The sequence below is a fragment of the Siphateles boraxobius genome, unplaced genomic scaffold, assembly GCF_051911475.1.
Source record: "Siphateles boraxobius isolate OS27281-9 unplaced genomic scaffold, OSU_SipBor_1 65, whole genome shotgun sequence".
Taxonomy (NCBI): domain Eukaryota; kingdom Metazoa; phylum Chordata; class Actinopteri; order Cypriniformes; family Leuciscidae; genus Siphateles; species Siphateles boraxobius.
In genome coordinates, this window is record NW_027509192.1 from 5,328,907 (window position 1) to 5,349,628 (window position 20,722).

General features: G+C 37.6%; 1 protein-coding gene across 49 annotated transcripts in view; it reads left to right on the forward strand.

Moving 5' to 3' along the window:
* The window catches only part of akap13 (A-kinase anchoring protein 13), a 98,903-nt gene extending 80,568 nt beyond the window's left edge, over window positions 1-18,335 (forward strand). For 8 of the 49 annotated variants that reach the window (XM_077210377.1, XM_077210393.1, XM_077210374.1 and 5 more), the window contains 20 exons: window positions 864-1,026; window positions 4,353-4,420; window positions 4,704-4,770; window positions 4,868-5,018; window positions 5,291-5,400; window positions 5,522-5,668; window positions 5,789-6,036; window positions 6,151-6,276; window positions 6,439-6,556; window positions 6,643-6,894; window positions 7,827-7,903; window positions 8,156-8,337; window positions 8,784-8,884; window positions 9,293-9,469; window positions 11,484-11,630; window positions 11,736-11,806; window positions 12,631-12,675; window positions 12,859-12,909; window positions 13,789-14,262; window positions 15,602-16,126. In XM_077210377.1, coding sequence (XP_077066492.1) covers window positions 864-1,026; window positions 4,353-4,420; window positions 4,704-4,770; window positions 4,868-5,018; window positions 5,291-5,400; window positions 5,522-5,668; window positions 5,789-6,036; window positions 6,151-6,276; window positions 6,439-6,556; window positions 6,643-6,894; window positions 7,827-7,903; window positions 8,156-8,337; window positions 8,784-8,884; window positions 9,293-9,469; window positions 11,484-11,630; window positions 11,736-11,806; window positions 12,631-12,675; window positions 12,859-12,909; window positions 13,789-14,262; window positions 15,602-16,111 — 3,285 coding nt within the window. In that variant the 3' untranslated portion in view covers window positions 16,112-16,126. Of the gene's footprint in view, window positions 1-863; window positions 1,027-4,352; window positions 4,421-4,703; window positions 4,771-4,867; window positions 5,019-5,290; window positions 5,401-5,521; window positions 5,669-5,788; window positions 6,037-6,150; window positions 6,277-6,438; window positions 6,557-6,642; window positions 6,895-7,826; window positions 7,904-8,155; window positions 8,338-8,783; window positions 8,885-9,292; window positions 9,470-11,483; window positions 11,631-11,735; window positions 11,807-12,630; window positions 12,676-12,858; window positions 12,910-13,788; window positions 14,263-15,601; window positions 16,127-16,788 lie in introns of those variants that run through there. The other 41 variants (XM_077210396.1, XM_077210413.1, XM_077210385.1 and 38 more) reach the window with 18 other exon arrangements.
* The last annotated feature ends 2,387 nt before the right edge of the window (window positions 18,336-20,722 follow it).

Sequence of the window (20,722 nt, forward strand, 5' to 3'; positions counted from 1 at the left end):
GATGGATGGATGGATGATGTATGGGTGGGTGGATGGATGATGTATAGGTGGGTGGATGGATGATTGGTGGATGTAAGGATGGATGGATGATGTATAGGTGGGTGGATGGATGGATGGATGGATGATGTATAGGTGAATGGATGGGTGGATGTATGGATGGATGGATGGATGGATTGGTGGATGGATGGATGGATGGATGGATTGGTGGATGGCTGGATGGATGGATGGATGGATGAATGGATTGGTGGGTGGGTGGGTGGATTGATTGGTGGATTGGTGTATGGATGGATTGGTGTATGGATGGATTGGTGTATGGATGGATTGGTGTGTGTATGGATGGATTGGTTGGTGGATGGATGGATTGGTGGATGTATGGATGTATGGATGGATTGGTGGATGGATGGATTGGTGGGTGGATGGATGGATAGGTAGTTGGGTAGATGGGTGGATGGATGGATAAATTGATGGGTGTGTGGATGGATGATACAGTAGGTAGATATGGTATATGTTGATAAAGTAGCGATAGATACATGTGCAAGAGATGTTGAGAATGTGTTGAAGTGTGTTTCATCCCTGCAGTTGGAGGTGATAGATGAAAATGAATGAAAATGAATCAATTATTGATTGTGGAACTGATGAGGTTTCTCCTCTGATGGATGGTCAGTAATGGTCTGCTGACACTGTGAGTTTTATGACGGATGTGCCCCGCTCCCATTTAATCTCACATCTGTGCCGGGACCCTGCTGTAATTGAGTCTAATGCACCGCTCTGACTGTCTGCCAGCTGCTGTAATGCTGAAAGCACTGTACATCACACAACTACACTTACATTTATTTATTCACCTTTTGTTTTGTATTTTGCAGGAGAAGGAGAAAGATAAGAATAAGGAGCGTGATAAAGATGCCAAAGACAAGGAGAGGAGATCCTCAAATGGGCACCTCTTCACTGCCATCATGGCAATGCCCACAATCCTCTGCCATCAGTGCAACAAACCCATCAACACTAAAGATGCTTTCCTCTGCACCAGTAAGAGCACATCCCTTATTATAGAGTATAGAACTCTTTTCAACTCTATAATCTTCTTTAACTCTATTGTCTAATCTTCTTTTCTGTTTTATTCTTTTTTTTCTTTATCTTATTCTCTACAATACTCTTATTTAGTTCTTTACTGTTTATTCTACAACTATTTTAATCTTTTGCACTCTTTCCTTTATGGTCTTCTTTATTCTTCTATTGTACTATTGTAGCTTCTACTCTTCTTTTTCATTGTATATTCTACTCTTATACTCTACTGTTCTTTAATTCTATTCCAATCTTTTCTACACTTCATACTTTACACTTATCCTCTTTACTTGATCCTTCTGTTCTATATTCTGCTCTCTACTCTAATCTGTATTATATACTCAACTCTACACATTCTATACTCTTTATTCTTTTCTATACACTCTACTCTTGTTAATATGCTGTACTTCATCTATTAATCTATTCTAGTTTGTACTCTTTTTCTATGTTCTACATTCTATACTATTCCATTACATACTCAGTTCTGCTCTGTACACTATACTTTTCTCTTATATATTATTTTTTACATAGTTTCCCAACTTGGGGTCACGACTTTTCTAAATGTGTGGAAAAAATAACTAAATAACTATTTTATAAAATAAAATAAGGGACTACCGGACATTCTTCCCTAAAATTTACATAAACCCCACCCCCGGGAACGCGATTTATAGATTATCATGACAGAATATGCCTGTCAAGCAATGACTAGAAGATAACTCCACATCAGCTACATAAAATCTAACTATTCAGAAATCTCCTTTTGCATCCTACATGTTGTCACTTCTAGAGTCTCTCCATCCTTGTCGGACTCCTGTTTGAACATAAAAGGCTAACAGTTTATGAAATTTTCAGTGCATGTCTGTATGAGTGTAAAAGGACACAATTTGATATGATAATAATATTAAACTCAATACAGATGCAGGGTACTTCTGTTTTATTCAAATTTATTTTGAACGCTATCAGTTGTTTTATATTAAATTAAATGTGTGCAAAAACAAAACATTGTTCAAATGTTGTTCTACTCTTTGCACTCGTTCCGCTTTCTTTTGTTTTGCCATTGGCTGGTATCTTTTTTTGGCACTTCCTCGTTTACTGTCATTTGCAGTGCAGCCGTGTACTTCAGAATTTAATTTACCATGTGAAAGTGTTTTTTGCAGAAGCTTGCATCGCAGGAGATTCACACAGGAAGTGGGTTAAATAAATTCAATCCATAGAGAAATTGCCTATAGATTGTCTCTAGAAATAACAACGCTATTTTAATGAGACCGTCTGCCTTTTTGATCTTATTTTCGATTATAAGCCACAGGTTTCTAGAGACAATGTTGTGTACAATATGTGTGGAGAATCGGATTGATATGTGTTTCAGAATGAGTACATTTTTAAAGGATTGAAGGGGGAAAAATGGAGTTAGAATCATGGTTATCTGCCCAGTCTGGCATTACACAATGTTGCATCACTCTGTCGCTCCACCCGCACACAGCTGGTGAGGTTCAGCCTTGCCTTAGACCAGTCAGTGCACTGGAACATCCTGTCAATGTGCCGCTACCGCCATACTGTAGCGCTCTGTTTATAGTTCTCAGAGGATGTGATGGCAGACTCATTACCGTTTCCTCTCATTTCCCAAAAGTGACTGACACTCTAAAAATTGTTGTTGGTTTGATATTAGATCTCTGAAAGTCTTGTCACAAAATAGATGAAGCTTTTTTTTGTGGGTAGTGTTTGTGTGTGTTGTAATTATTTAAAGACATTATCATTGCAATTTAAAATAAATATTATTAACCATTAATATAGATCTCTAAAAGTCTTGTCACAAAATAGATGAAGCATTTTTTTGTTTTTAGGTTTTTTTTGCGTTTTTTGTGTGTGGTAATTATTTAAAGACATTATTATTACAATTTAAAAAAATAATTTAAAACAAATTGCCTTGTATTTTACATTCTTGGATATGTGCAAAGCTGCATATTTTTTGAATATGGGTTGTCTGAAAATAAATGACTTTTCTGGTGAAGGCCATGTAGGCAGGTAAAAAAAAATATTAACCATTAATGTCCTAGCATGACTTTCACTGCAAATTAATTATGAAAAGTGTAAAAGCTACTCCATTACTTACAACTCAATAATCTATTTTACCATCGAAAATACAGTAGAAACAATAATTTTGCGAAATATTAATACAATTTAAAATACCTGTTTTAATGAGTTTTCAAATGTAACTTTCAGCAACAATTACTCCAGTTTTCAGGCACATGATCCTTCAGTAATTATTCTAATACTGATTTGATGATAATGATGAAACATTTCCTATTATCAATGTTAAAAGTGGTGCTGCTTAATATTTTTGTGGAAACAGTGATATATCTTCAATGAATAGAAAGTTCAGTAGAACAGCATTTATTTAAAACAATTTGTAACCGTGTAAGTGTCTTTACTGTCACCTTTGATCTGTTTAATTGTCCTTGCTGAATAAAATGATTGTTTTTATCATTAACAAAACAATCTTACTGACTCCACATTAGTGTATGCTTGTTTTCTTATAAAATAGTCACTTTCCGTGACTGTGTGGGGTTTGCTGTTGAGTAGGAGTGAGGAAAGTTGTGAGCTTGCAGGGAAAAGATCCTAATCTCTATGCCCTCGGACATGTAGGTCTAGCACCCCTTGATGCGATCATCCACTCAATCTTGTTTGTGGTTGTGTTTTTTTAAAGCTTGTAAATCTCTTTTGGGTGTGTCTAACTTAACTGTAGTTTTGTGGTCTTGAGGTGCAAAGTACACTGACAGAGAAAGGTAAAAGAACCATCCGTGCAGGTATGTTTTGACTGAGGATTAGCAGCATTAAAGTTAGCGTTTTTGTTTAGCATTACATTGATAGTTAATCTGCATGACATCAAATCGGTCATATATTTTAAATAGCCAATCACTTATGGCATATTGTTTCTGAATTTTAATTCAAATTAACTTTTGAAACTCACAATTTTAGCTTGTTTTCGTAGAGAAAATGAGTATAAACAGTGACTCAACCTAAGTGTTTGTAGCTAAATTTGTGGTAAACATCAGAGATGGAGACACGCAGGACTAATCTCACTCTCTCCTACACGAACGGGGACGCAGGAAATGTCAGTCTTAGACACTGTGCGTCTTTTTTCCATATGTTTATTCCTTTTACTGCTGTTTTACAGCTTAAGGCTCATTCTATCTGCTTTTGAATGAGATAAAGTGGAATATTGCTTTAAACTGATGGATAAAGGCATTTGCATTCAGTACTGACCGTATGGTTTGTGTGTTTGTTTTCAGATTGCAATGCACATGTCCACAAAGGTTGCAGAGAAAGTCTTCCTGTTTGTGCTAAGGTCAAAATGAAGGTAATTCATTGACTTTTATGTTTGATCTCATATGACTGTCATAAAAAGGAATTATTGCGTTTCATAAGTTTCTTTATTGTATTCAAATTATGGTCGTTCTATGACCAAAACTGTAGGAATAATATGATGAAAGAGAATGTTTAACCAAAAAAATAAAGATTATGTCAGTATTTACAGTGCTCATGTCTTTCCAAACCTGAATGATGTTATTCATAAAAATATCACATGAGTGTGATTAAATTATTTCCTTATAAAAAATTAAAGGTAAAAGTATTTCTTTCAGCAGCAAAAACAGCAGCAGACCGTTCCAGATTCTGCCTCGACGCCTGGTGTCACTCTTCGAAGTAAAAGTAAATTCCTCACACAATAATGTATTTCTTTGTTTTATGTATTTCTTGTTTATTTGTAACGTTCAAAAATATGACCATTTGTTGTTGATCTTATTAGCCCTCCCAGCACGGGAACGTCCATGGTCCGTCATATCTGTTCCCGATGACCAACCCGCTCCTCTCGCCCCTCCTCGGAAAAGCCCCAGCAGTATCATGTCTTTCAACAGCAACCCGCTGTCCAAGAGCATGTCCATTAATAACATCGCAGGGTCAGTGCTGTTGCTAACTGAAAAAATACAGATGTTTCTAGATTTAATATTGAAATTGCTCTTAAAATCATGTTTTCCTCTTTGTTTATTCTTGGGACCTAAAGTATTTCATCTATTTTAGTTTATTCTTTACCTTTGCATTTAATTCATCATTATTAAACCTTTAAGAATTGTGTACTTAATATTTTGATTGTATAGTCATGGTTTTATGTAATCAGTAAGGCATTAAAACATGCAGTGGACAATATATATTCTGCTCTTTGCACATTCAGACAAATGGAAGACCCTCCTCTAAAGACTCTGAAGTTTCTGTCCCAGTCTACCGACTCCCTTCACAAGACCAGTAAAGTCACCGAATCCACGGAATCTCTTACCGATGAGGGTAAGTCTCTTCATCTTGTACTAGAATCATTACTAACATTACCAAAGGAAAGGCCGTTTTGAGTCCAGTCAAGCTATTGAATATTTACAGTAAGGTTATTCATAATAAATTTGTACGGCAGGTACCGAGATGATGGACTGTCAGTTGATGGGAGAATTTGAAGCTGACATCAAAGAGCTGGAGGCAGATTCTTGGAGCTTTACGGTAGACAAGAAATTCCTGAAACCGCTCAAAAAGGATGTTATCAAGAGGCAAGATGTCATCTACGGTAAGAATAACCGCAGACCCTCCCAAAAAGCTTCTGCTTTCACTTTCAAACCTTGCTCACAAGGTCATTAACACACTTGTATGGTCATATGGTAAAGTTTCTTACCCCTTTCATTATCAGAGCTCATCCAGACGGAAATGCACCACGTGAGGACCTTGAAGATCATGGCTGATGTTTACAGTAAAGGACTACTGAGAGAGGTTCAATTGGAGGTCCAGACTGTAGAGAAGATGTTTCCCATGTTAGAAGAAGTTCTGGACCTGCACACACAGTTCTTCTCACACCTGCTCGAAAGGAAGAAAGAGTCAGGGAGCCACGAAGAGGGCGGCTTTGTTATTCAAAAGATTGGCGACGTTCTGGTCTCACAGGTAGGATCAGGCTCAAACCTGTGGTGGAGCATCTGTAGAAAGGCATTGGTTTGTAATGTCTGGCGCATTTAGTACAAGTAACGTAACATTTTTCCACTCTTTATTCCTCTGTAGTTCTCGGGTTCCAGTGCTGACAGAATGAAGAAAGTCTATGGGAAGTTCTGCAGCAGACACAATGAAGCTGTGAACTTCTACAAGGAGCTTCACACCAAAGACAAACGTTTTCAAGCTTTCATCAAGGTAGCTTCTCAAATTATTTTGCCTATGCACATTTCTCAAATAGTAAAAAATGTTAGTTTGTAAAAGTAGCCTAAAGTGTTTAATCTTTCCCTTCTTTTGTTTCTTTCTCAAGACTCTAAAATGGAAACGCTCCCATGTTTTACATCTGTTTCTATTTTCCAGAAAAAGATGAGTAGCCCTGCTGTCCGACGGCTAAGCATTCCTGAGTGTATATTGTTAGTCACACAAAGAATCACAAAGTATCCTGTGTTACTACAGAGAATACTGCAGCACACGAAAGGTACAACTACTCACTATAGAAGTCAGGCTATTTTAATACACTTATTTGTGGTGCTCCATGTAATATTGTTTCATGTTTCATGACAGAAAATGAGGAGGACCATGCAGACATAAGCCAAAGTCTGAGGTTGCTAAAAGAGGTGATTGCTGCTGTTGACAATAAAGTGAATGAGCATGAGAAGAAAAAGAAGCTAAAGGAAGTGTACAGCCGGACGGACAGCAAGTCCATCATGAGAATGAAAAGCGGGCAGATGTTTGCCAGAGAGGATCTGTTACGTGGGCAGAAGTTAATTCACGACGGGTCGCTACAGCTCAAGAATACAGCCGGCAGGCTCAAGGGTGAGAACCTGTGTAAAGGGCTCATTGGTGAACGAATATATCAGCAGATATAAAGAAGTTAGAAACCACTCAGAGCACTGCAACCGCATAGCAACACCCTGGCAACCACCTACAACACCCTAGCAACTACATAACTGAATCAACATGATAAAACCCACTAGAACACCCTGGCAACCACCTACAATGCCCCAGCAATTACGTACAACAACAACATGCTAAAAATACTCTTGGCAACCACATAGCAATGCACTCGCAACCACATAACAACAGCAACATTTTAAAAAACACTTAGAACACATTAGCAACCACGTAGCAACACCCTGGGAACAGCAAATGCAAAAAATATAAATATATATATACACCTTAGCATATGATTAACAACCACCTTGCAACCTGCTTCGATACTTTAGCAGTCACATAACAATAACAACACACTAAATAAAAACTCAGAACACCTAAGAAACCGCCTAGCAACGCCCTCAAAACCAATCACACCACCTTGGCAACCATGTAACAAACGGCTACATGCTAAAAACTACCCATACACTTTAGCAACTACATAACCCCCTAGCCCTAACTCTCAATACCATAGCAACCACATTGCAACACCCTAGAAACTATCCACAACACTTTAGCAACCGCAGAACACAAACAACAAGCTTAAAACCATTCAGAGCACCGTATCATCTTTATAACAACGCCCTGGAAACCACCCACAACCACCTAAATTTGTGGTGACTAGATTTGCATTCACATTTTATTCACATTTACTAGACTTATTCAGTCTAGTTATTCAATTCAAAATACAGAAAATGGATTAAAAAACCTTGACATTTCACTGACAGAACACAGTCATGTCTGTCACCACAGAAACATACACCCACACTAACACAAACATGGCCTGTTTTTTAATCTGATGTTTTCTTCTTCAGATGTCCAGGCTCTGCTGCTGAAAGATGTGATTGTGTTCCTGCAGGAGAAAGATCAGAAGTACATATTTGCCTCTTTGGTATGTTTATCTTTATGACTCTTATTGTGACTCCCAGAACAGTGTTCATCAGTAATACATATTTACCTTGCACTTTGTTGTTTGGATGCTGATCCAAACAATCTAGTATTATGTAATGTCTCTGCTGCTCTGTCAGTGCTGGTTTTAATTGGAACATTTGTCATATCTAGGTCTTTGGCACTTTCTTATTGTGGCCTATGACCACACTGTGATTTTCTACTCTCATCTCATCTTCTTGTTCTCCACTCTCAGGATCAGCGCTCCACCGTCATTTCTCTGCAGAAACTCATCTTGAGGGAAGTAGCCAATGAGGAGAAAGGTCTGTTCCTCATCACGGCCGGCATTGAGAAGCCTGAGATGGTAGAGGTGTATGCAAGCTCCAAAGAGGAGAGGAACACGTGGATGCAGCTCATTCAAGAGGCCATGCAGTCAATGTGAGTCTTTGAATATATACACCAATATTTTATATATATATATATATATATATATATATATATATATACTGTATGAATATGTATATATGTATATGTATGTATATATATATATATATATATATATATATATATATATATATATATATATTATTTATTTATTTATTTATTTTTTACCTTTGCCATTATCAAACGCTCACTAAAGTTAACATTTTAAAAACTAATAATTTAATAGCACTGTAAAATTGAATCTAAACATTTTAAAATACATCTATATTTTCATAATATACATTATGATGTTGTAATGCACTGTTTAGGGGTTTTATGTTTAATTTATTTAGATAAAATAATGTAAATGATAAGTAAAAACAATTTTTTGCATAAAATAATTGTGACTAAAGACACTTTAAACTTCACAATTTGTGAGAGCTGGTAGTCTTTCTTTACAGACTCTCAATTTCCTCCAGGGAGCGAGATGATGATGAAGGTGTGCCTAGTGAAAACGAAGAGGACCGAAGACTTCACGAAATCAAAGTCAAAGAGTTGAGAGGTACAGAATTCCATCCTCCTTTCCTTTCCTTTTTTTTACTTTTTTTTTGTAGAAATGGCTTGTTTGGGTTTAGAGAAAAAGTTTTATTATGAACATAAAAATGGCCTGATATTTCTAGATGTTTCCAGGAATCTTAATGAAAATTACTTTTCACAGAAATGAAAGTCTTAAATTAATGGAAATTTGTAATGAATACAGTATTTTATTGTATAATATTTCATTGACTAGAAATTGCTCTTTATGAATGCAGTCTGTTTACAATTTAAAAATAATTGAGGTGAATAGAATGCCTAAAAAACTCATGAAAATTCAATGGTTCAGAGGACTGTACACTGCTATTTGCTCCCAAAATTAATGATAAAGTGAATCTTAGGTTGCTGATCCTAAAATGAATAACTGTCTTTACAGATCAGCTGCACAAGAAGGATGAGCAAATCTTGAATTTACTGGAGGAGAAAGTGAAATTGTTCAGGGACATGTGTGACGTACCCGACGAGACCGGCCTCCACAACAGAATGCTCTTCAGGGCCACACCCGATGACATCACCAAAGGGGAACCAATCATGAACGAAGCTCTGAAGGAAGGTGAGACAACTAGTACAGTTATATAATGCTTATTATATAAGTCGAAAAAAACACTGTGGTCGTCTTACAAGCATATGGCAGCTAGTAAACTGTGGATACATGGGGAATATGTTTTTTATGAATATTGCAATCTTAGAGGGCTGAAATGTAGAACATAATTTGATTTTTAAATGACTCACTGAATTCGAGGGTGTTAGCAACATGTTGCATCAGCTCATAGTACAGCCTGCGCGTATGTTCCCTGGCCAGTTACACAAGCTTTTCAATACAAATCACATTCAATTTGTGAGTGTCACAGTCTCAGGGAGACTTCAGTACAAAAAAATGGTAGTGGTTGAGAAAACTGAGTGTGAGGAAAATCACTATATAAATGTAGCAAATTGTTTCTCAATATTTGCACCAGCAGCCATATCACCCTGTGGCCCAAGACTGGTTGCCCACTGAAACTAAGCAGGGTTGAGCCTGGTCAGTACTTGGACGGGAGACCTCCTGAGAAAACCAGGTTGCTGCTGGTAGAGGTTTTAGTGAGGCCAGCAGGGGGCGCTCACCCTGTGGTCTGTGTGGGTCCTAACGCCCTAGTAAAGTGACAGGAACGCTATACTGTCAAAGAGCACCGTCCTTCGGATGAGACGTTAAACTGAGGTCCTGACTCTCTGTGATCCCAGGATGCCCTTCGGAAAAAAGAGTAGGGGTGTAACCCCGGCATCCTGGCCAGATTTGCCCATTGGCCTCAGTCCATCATGGCCTCCTAATCATCCCCATATATACTAATTGGGTTTAGGTTAGAGACATCACTCTGTCTCCTCTCCACCAGTAAGCTGGTGTGTGGTGGGCGTTCTGGCGCAGTATGGCTGCCGTCACATCATCCAGGTGATGCTGCACATTGGTGGTGGTTGAGGAGATTCCCCCTTCCATATATAAATCACTTTGAGTACCTAGAAAAGCGCTATAGAAATGTAACGAATTATAATATCATTTTTTTTTTTATTTTAAATCAATATTCAGAGACCATTAAGTAAGCCATTTCTAGGTATATTTCCCTGAGCTGTATGGCTCTGTGGTACTATCAATACATTTGCACATTCCGACCAGCCTAGCATAGCAACAATGCAGTGCATTGCGGTGCGAGTTTGGGGGCGGGGCTTTGTGCTGACCTGTAGCAGTAGGGGCAGTGATTGGGGAAACCTGTTTGAACATAAAAATGACTGTTGGTTACACACAAATTAGGGCCACTAATGCTTTTTTACTGATTGAATACCTATCTGATTTGTAATCAGCACTGTAAAAACTATTTTTAATGAAGATTACTGTGTTTTGAGCTTCAGTATGCGACGGCAGTAACGCTGTCATATCTGGCTATAACATATCGTATAGCCTATACATGCTCTCACACTTTTATTTTTCACTATTTTGTAAGGAGTAAAATGTACATATGTGGCTTAAACAACCAGATGCATTTACACTTCGTTTGGAACCATCTTCTGAAGTGGTTTGAGTAATCAGATTTAAATCTGTCCCGAAAGCATTTCAGAGGGCATTTACACCTGGTCTTTTCACAATCAGATATCTATCCGATCAGAGAAAATGCACGAAGTGACCAGGTGTAAACGGGCCCTTACATCCTGAAATGAAGAATTCAGGCGAATGCTTTAACAAAAAATATACAAAATTCACTTTTCTGCTTTATATATGCAGTCTAAAATGTACTTCCATACTGATTGATTTTTTTCAATAATGAGGGACAAATCATTTTCAGTGGTAATCGACATTATTATATTAGCTCGTACTGAACATGGAACATTCCTTTACACAAACAAGCAAAGCAACAATGAAAACTGAATAAATGATGTTCCTGCACTGCATTTTAGAGTGCACTGATTCATTTTGCAGGTCAAGAACTGGAAAGAGTATTGATTACTGTATGCTCTCAGCTTTTTGTGAGCTGCGAGTTTGTGTTTGATTTGTTCTAGAAGCATCAGGTTGTTCATAAAACCCCGAAATCTTCTTTCCGCAGTTGAGACATTACAGGTTCTGGTGAACGACAGTCTTGGAGGGGCGGTGCAGGAGGGCGTATGTGCAGCGGGGCCTGTGACTTTGCCACGACGGGCGGAAACCTTTGGAGGTTTTGATAGCCACCAGATGAACATCTCAAAGAGTAAAGGTGGGTGTGTTTTCCACGAGTGTGAACGTGGGAGAGAGAGCATTTTGTGATGACACTCATTTGTTCCAGGAAAGACTGATTGTCTATGTGTTTGATTTCCTGCAGATGGAGACAGAGAGGAGACGGAAGACTCCGCAGAGCTTCGCAGGACTGAGTCAGACAGCGTTCTAAAGAAGGTACAAACAGGTTCAAGCCAGGCAACTATTTGAAATTTTGTGTGTGTATAAGAAATATTGTGATGGGGGGAAGAAAAAATGATTTTTAGAGCAGGATTGCAACATGAAATTGACATGGAAAAAAGCAAGAATATGAAGTGAAAACATTATTTTAAATTAGCTAGACAAAAGAAATTATGAATTTTAATTACACTTTCTATAATATTAAAATATATATATATATATATATATATATAATATCTTTGTGATATTAATTAAATTAATTTGTATATATATAAATGTATTCATTTAAAAAAAATTAAGTATGCACAGTTTATATATATATATATATATATAGTGCATACTTATAAAATGTATTTTTTTAATGTATATACATAAATATATATATATGAAATATAAATAATAACAATAAAATGTTATATAATAAATTCACGTTTTGTAAGTACATTATTTAAAAACTCTTATTTCAAGTGCTGTTCTAAGATGTATTTCCATTAACAACCTGATTCATGTTTAGTCATCAGTGCATCACCATATGCTCAAGCCTTTAAGTGCTGAGCATCAGAGTATATTTTCATTACCTAAGATGAACTGTAGGTTTACACACACACACTCATCGTAGGACATAACTCTATAGTAACTTGATAATGGGGACACATGAAGACTGTCATCTGCCCTACAGCAGCAGATTAATGTGACCCGTCATCACAGACTCGTATATCCACCAGGGGCCTGCAAGTCTCTGTCCATGAGCACATACATTGCTAATTATTTATTTATGTACAGTATCATTCTGACCGTGTGACTGCCTCTCTCTCCCACAGGCAAGCAACACCAACCCCCTGCTCCTCCTCAAGAGGAACAACGAGGTAAGCTTTTCTGTTTGAAAACAGCTCAGGTCACATTGTATACTATTACAATATATTAAAGTATCTAAATGATTTTAAAAAAGGTTCATATATACAGGAACATAAAAGTAGACTAACCTTCTGCATCTCAGTTTAAATAGATGTAACTGCTTTCGTTTTCTCAATCCTTTTATCCTCCCACAGCAGGTTCTTCAGAGCGTCGCTCATCTTCATGACCTGCTGAGCACATTACAGGTGACTCATTCTCTTTTTTTGTCTTGTTATTTCAAGCTCTGCTCTGTTCAGGCCAGCAGCTCTCATCCCCAGCATGACAGAAGGAAAAGAAATGTACAAATGCAGGGGTTTATTTAGCGGGCTTGTAATCAAGCAGAGTGCATTATTATGTATTAAGAAGCACTCTGATAGATTTGACACACAGTTGACCTTAAGTGGGTGATTATCAGCCTTTTCCCGGGACAGGTGCTTTGTGGCCACTAGATATGGGGCCTATTTAATCTGAATTTGGGTTTTGCACATTGGAATAGTCCACTTTAAAATGAAAATTAAATGTACAAATACAACCTTGGTGTATATTCTTCGTCTTTCAGACGAATACAATCAGTTATATTAAAAAATGTCCTGGCTCTTCCAAGTTGTATAATGGCAGTGGATTGCGTGCATCCATCCATCATAAACAAACTCCAAACGGCTCCTGTGGGTGAATAAAGGTCTTCTGAAGCGAGGCGATGAGTTTGTGTAGGATAAACATTCATATTTAAAACTTTATGAAGCAAAATAAATAGCTTCCGGCCAAACGAACATTTGTTTGTTTGTTTGGAGCTCATTTATGATGGATGGATGCGCGTTTTTGAGCTTCAATCTGTTGGTTGCCATCCACTGCCATTATAAAGCTTGGAAGTGCCAGGACATTTTTTAATAAAACTCCGATTGTATTCGTCTGAAAGAAGAATGTCATATACAGTACACCTAGGATGGCTTGAGGGTGAGCAAATCATTTTTGAGTGAACTATCCCTTTAATATTCTCATCTGAAGTTCTTGAAGTGTAATTTCAAACACTTTTGAACTCTTTGCGTGCAAATTAAAACTGCTTGCTTTTCTCACCTCCAACATAGGCGGTTGTCGTCCAGCAAGACACCTTTATCGAGGACCAACGGCACAGCCTAAACGAACGCCCCCAGCCCTCTTCACGTCACCCATCCGTCTCCTCCTCTACCTCCTCCTCTTCCTCCTCCTCGTCACGGCCCAGCTCTCTGATCGAGCAGGAGAAACAGCGGAGCCTGGAGAAGCAGCGGCAGGAGGTCGCCAGCCTCCAGAAGCAACAGGCTGCCCACGCGGAGGAGAGGAAGCGCAGGGAAAAGGAGTGGGAAGCGCGTGAGCGGGAACTGACCCAGAGGGAGGCGCAGCTGCAGAGCCAAGAGGAAGAGGGCCAGAGGAGATCCAAACAGCTGGATGAGGAGAAGCAAGACCTGCAGAGTAAAAAAGAGGAGTATCAGAGAGACCTGGCCCGGCTCAGAGACAGCCAGAAGAAACTGGAGAGAGAACGAGAGCAAGTGCAGAGAGAGGCCGAGCAGATCAGACAAACAGAGGTGAGGCGAGCGTGCGAAAATGTACATCCTGTTATTATTTACCCACCCTCATGTCGTTCATAGTATTCTGGTCAGTATAATTATAATGAAGGAGAACTGGGGCCTCATAAAAGTTGTCTATATGATGTCTATATGAAAAGTTGTCTATAGTGTATGTTCACTACACCAGTGGTTCCCAAACTGTGGTCCGCGGACCACTAGTGGTCCGTGAGGGTACTGCAGGTGGTCCGTGGAAAGGCAAATTAAAATATAAAATAATATTTTTTACCTTCATTTTACCAGGAATCCCCATAAAAAAACATAAAAAGTAAAAAGAATATGAATATGATATAAAATTTAAATTAAATTGTCAGGTTATTGTGTGATTACTAAAATAGGCTAGTGGTGCTCGGCCGTGACGTTCAAGTTCAGTGTTCAGTCAAGTTGAAATTGAATTTATTCCTATGATGCAAAACTGAATTTTCAGCATCATTACTCAGTCACATGATCCTTCAGAAATCATTCTTATATCATTTCTCATTATTATCAATGCTGAAAACAGATGAATAGAACATGAATGGAAAGTTCAAAAGAACAGCCTTTATTTGAAATGGAAATATTTTGTAACATAACAAAAGTCTTTTCTGTCTCTTTTGATCAATTTAATACATCCTTGCGGAATAAAATTGTTTCTTTAAAAAAATTAAAATTCTCACTGACTTTTGAACGCTAGTTTATATTCCAAGTCTTCTGAAGTCATTTAATAGTTCTTTAAGAGTCATTATTTGCTTAAAATCTATATCTTACTTTAGCATGTTCACGACAGTTCATGAGAGGAGCGATATCTGAATGATTCATGTTCATATTTGAATCATTCCTTTTGAGTCAGATGTTTTATGATACTTTTTGACGTTTCAAAGCTTCAGTCCCCAATCATTATATATAATTATAAGAATTCATCAGCATTTCAGTTTTCTATATAATCTGAATGGAAATATGTTGAAGATGCATTTGTAAGTCACTATTCTGTGATGGTACAGTACACTTTCACTATGTAACATTGATTCGTTGAGAAAATCACTAATCTTTTCCATTCTGCCCCAAAATTACAAAACTGTTCTGTAATTATTTGAAAACAAAAGGCCTGCAAATTCGATTATGTAATCGTACCATCTTGTTTTTAGCTTGATCTTCATCTTATATATAGTTCCTTTTTCTTAAAACCTCAAAATGATTTTAAACCTAAAATCAGTCAGAGTAACTTTTCTTCCGTTTTGGCTAAAAAGAGGTATTCTGGTTTAAAAAACAATTTCCTGTTTCCAAAGAGCGTTTTTAAATTGTTCTGCATCCTCATCTGCAGGCACCGAGGAAGAACCGGACCCCCTCCTCCACGTCCGAGGACTCCTCAAAGTTCCAGAGCACTGGTTCACTGGACCGCGACCCCTCAGAGGTGGAGCTGTCCTCCTCCCCGTCTGCCAGAGACTTCCTGTCCCGCATGGACTCCAAACGCAAAGGGAAGCACCTCAATCCATTCTCTTCCAATTCAAGCCAGAAAGGCCAGAACAGCGAGGCGCAGAGCCAGATCCCCAGCCGCCTGCTACAGCTGGCCAAGTCCAAGGAGAAGAAGGAGAAGAAGGACAAGAAAAAGAAGAAGGGAAAAGGGCAGCAGAGCCAGACTGCAGGTGGAGTCACGCAAACAAACACATTTTACTTTACATTAAAAGGATACTTCATCCAAAAATTCTGCCATTTACTCACCCTCATGTTGTTTCGAACCTGTATGAGTTTCTTTGTTCTGTTGAACACAAACGAAGATATTTTGAAGAATATTGATAACCACACAGTTGATGGGCCCCAACTTCCAGAGTAGAAAAAAAATACTATAGAAGTCAATGCTTTGCTTGTTGCATGTCTCTCCTGCCAGTCTGTGGTGTCTTCTCACATTTAAAATAGTTTCAATAACTTTTATCAAATATTTTGTTTATTTATTCATTGTTTGTATGAAGATTTAGTTTTTTGTTTTTGTTTAATGAATGTATTTTTAAGTCAATTTTGTATACATTTTCTTTATCTTTCTAGAAATATAAGATAGGTTTATTTTTTTAAAGATGATTTATTATTTATTTAACTTTATCCTTTTATTTTACATTAGTATTATTTAATATAATTAATTTTATATAGATTTTCTTTGAGTGTGAAGCTTGTTACTGTAGGTTTAATTTGATATAAAAAATGAAGGGAAGGGGTTGTTTGTTTTTATTATTCTATATTATAATTATTATTATTATACTATTATTTTATTTAGCACAAAATCATGAATAAGCAATATACAATCAGTTACGTTCGCAATAATAATCGGCTGACTAATAATTTTCCTTTATATATCAGCGTTTTACAATCCATAAAACAAACTCCCGCCCTACACTATAATTATACCACTGAGTATTGCTTTTCACTTGACGCATTACGCAAGTTCGATGTGTTGCAAATGAGATTTTCATGTTGTCGAAAGTGCTCCAAAGTGAAGTAGTTTTTGTGTCTTTGCAGATTCTCCAAGCACTGTGGTTCCAGGCATGACCCCGGACGGAGAGATCTTTTTCTGCTGATTCGGCCCCCTCTTCATCTTCTCTTCCTCTATCCCACGATGCCTCCATGCAGGGCTGCCGGTCTCTGGTTTTGGACTTGTAAAACAGAGTTAGAAGCACATACCTGTGGTCTTGATGGGCATCAGGCCTGGACAGGAAGTTTAAACTGATCATTTCCTGTGACCTGATTTTCAGCAGCCAGCGTACTGCACAGTGCCTTCCATCCCACACATTCACCTATGATCGCAAGCGGACGATTTTTGGGGAACAGTGCATGTCGGATAAGGCACTTTTTCCACACACGGACTTCCTGTGAAAATTTCTAACAGCAAGTGGCGTCACGCTGGGAGACAGCTGGCTTTGCATCGACAGTAAAAGTCAACTTTGAAAGCTCTCTGAAGGACATTTGACTAATGAAGATACTAATAATCAAAGTGAGTGAACTGAAATGCCAGTTTGCAATGCAGTGACTAAGTTTCTACATGTTTCCATCCTTCTTCTTTCACCCCCGTCATGTTACTATGTGCCTCACTAATATATACTTTCAGCAGACAAGCCGATACAAGTCTTTTGGACCAGACTTGGACTTTTTAATACAGTCATAAGGTTTTACTTCTTTTAAAAGGTCGCAAAATGCCTTTTATGAATAAAAGGGATGCATATGAAAATGTTTTAGTGAGCACACCATAAATGAAAGTGCAAAAGAGCGTATTGCCGTAAAGAAATGCTGTTTTTGTTTTAATTTATTGGTTTTGTTAATCACATTTCCATCCCTAAATGACTGAAGGAGAAAATGAAAATGTGTTTCACTGAAAAGATGGTTTTGTTGTGACTAAAGGCTTCACAGACCCCACAGATTTTTTTATTTCTTTCTTGTAAACCTCAATGCAATTTTAATCCTTAGCACTTTATAAGCACATGTCAAGTGGGAAAAAAATGGCTGGCTTTAAAACGAGACAATCGATCAGCTCCACTTAACTGGTAAACGGCCTTCTTTGTACCTGCAAGGTTTTATTTGATAATCTTTTACTGTACCATATGAATGTCATGTAAATTTGTTCAACTAAACTTTCACGTAAGCTACCAAATGAGCGGGTGTTTTCAACTGCAGTATTTTTCTTTTTCCTTTTACTGTTATAAAACACGAATTGAACAAGATGAGGGAAACAGCTTTACAGTATGTAGGCTAACACATTAAAGTTGTATTAGCCATTAGGTATCACAAATGCAGTTCAACGCTCAATTTCAAGCCAGAAATGTTGGATTTGAAAGGCCAATGTGGTAAAAGTATGAATATATACATTGTGTTTGTGTATAAAACGCCTGGTTTGTACCCTCTAATCACTAGATTTTAGCCAGTCAAAAAGCCTTCGCCTGCTGGCCAGGCTAACCGTTCTGTTGAACACAAGGAAATATTTTAAGAAAGGGGAAATTGTGCAGATAAAAGTGTTAATTTAAGCTTTCTGCTCTGTTTTTAGTTTATTGCCATTAAACTTTTACCTAACCAGCCTCTGTAATGCATTAGAGTGATGAATTTCTCATGATTCATATATCGATCAGTGACCTCTTGGGATTAAACTCATACATCCAAGAGATTTTTACGGTCAGTCAGCATATTCCCACAAAGGAAATGCATAAACACATTCTTCATGCTGTTATGGTGCTAAACGGAGAATCGAAATGCCTTAACCAACAGAGGGCGCTATGGCGATGTTCCTCTATCATTTCTTTTGTCCCACCTGAAGCGTTAGCAACACTTCAAACTCAACAAAAGCCTTGCTATGTTTTGTCAGATAATTTTGCAATACTGACAACTGTGGATAATTGAGGCTGACGATTATATTCTTTAACTTGCCTTACATATTCCCTAAGCCCTGCAGTATTTGTCAGTTCCTTTTCATCGCCAAATCCTCCTTCAGGGAAACGTATAATTCAAGATGAATTATTACTAGCACATTAGGCTACTAGCTACTCGGAAGTGTTTTCGCTCATTTGATTTATTGGTTTCCATGAGAAACGCTCTAAATTACAATCCAAATTGTCTCGTTTGTGCATATCAACTCAAACTTACGTCTGCTTCACGCAGTGGACCTCGTCGACGCTATATTTTAATTTTCATATTTCACTAATTAAGTTCATTGTTTAGCTGACAGTATATAAAATTAATTTAAAAACACCTGATCTTTTAAAAAAAAAAATGAAGAAAAAAATTAGAAAAATGAAACACTGTATCCCTCACAGCCTCGTTTTTATTCACGGAAAAATGAACCATGGCGTCTACCCTCATTAGGTCCGTGGTTACCAAGAGGTACCGTAATTTCTTATCAAATTTTGTGTAAAAAGGGGGCAAAATACCACAAATTTTGTAAATATCTGTAATGTAAAAAAAAAAACGGTAAAAGTATTATGGAATTTTTTGTGCTTTGATTTTAAAGCTTTTTATAACTAGCTTTATTTATCGGCATTGTTGAAGACATGAAAAATGTACATTTAAAAGGAATCTTAATAAATAACTATTGTACTTGTAAGTGTGCTTGTCTATTTTTTTTCTCTGTTGAGGGTTCTCTGTGGGATTGAATATTAATATATTAGATAATATATAATTATATTACATATAATGTACATTTAACTGTAGTTAACTCCATCTATCTGTCTGCTATATATGTGTCTATCTATCTAATTGTCTGTCTCTGTACGTATCTCTGTGTTCATCCAGAAGACATGCTTCATTGGACCACCTGTTGCTAGTTTCTCTTCCTCCTGTCCGGTCCAGCTCAAGGTTTCTCAGCGTCGGACACCGACATGAATGCGTTTGTCTTTGTCCTGCTTTGGATTCAGCAATTGCTTCCTAAATGTGTTCTTTTCTCTCTCACGAGGTTGGCTGGATGAGTTTGAAGTGGGGCCATGGCATCTTTCCCCTTTGGACTCCGTTGACTTTGCCTTTGTTCCTGTTGCCAAGCTACCCTGTTCTTTTGGCAAGCACAAAGGTAGGAAACCGTGCTTGAAGGTAATGCTAAGCTGAAAAGGACTTGCTCCCTGTCAGATTAAAGACTGGATGTTCATTTTTCTGATTGTTTACAAGGTGATTTTATCCACCCTTAGAGGAATGTTCTCATCTCTATCCATTTAAAAGTCCAAGTCTTTGTGGCTTATGCGAGTGATAAACTTTTTTTTTTGTCCTTACTCTTTGAGAATTATTGCTTTTTTGTTGTTTTAAAGCAGCAAAGAAGCTCAAAACCATGTCTCATTGGTCTCTTTAGCTTTTTCTAGTTTGTCTCCTGCACTGTGACCTTTCTTAGAAATGTCAACTCCCAGTAATGTAATGTTTTGTATTTGTGAATGACCCCTCAGTATCCGTCATTGTTGTCCCATTTTGTCTATCTGTTGATTGGGTTTTGCTTTTCCATCTCTCTTTCTCTCGCTTTGCAAAGAGAACAATGGATCCACATGCAACCTCGAGAAACCTGAGCCTTTGTTGTGCGCTGACAGTCCATGTATAAATATCAGTTGTATGTCAGGGAGAACAATAGCTCTGTGCTGCTGGTGTTTTCTGATACGTGCAGGACTGTGGCCTTTTATACGCTGAGAAGAACAACACTCATGATATTGTTGTTTGGTTTGCTTGGGATAAGGTTGGCTTTGGCTATCTGATTATTTCCATTCAGGTGTGATATCCAACACAATCTCATGGCGAACTCTTTTACATTTTGGCGAATTTGTGGCTAATTCATATGAATTCGTACATTCTCATTTGTATTTTTTCACACCATGTGCTTTCGCCCCCGTAGAAGTTATAGGTTTAGAGGTGGACATTCATACTTCCTTTTTTTTAAATCTATATTTTCATACAATTCACATGAAATCACCACCTCGTAAAATAGTTATGTTTTCCTGTG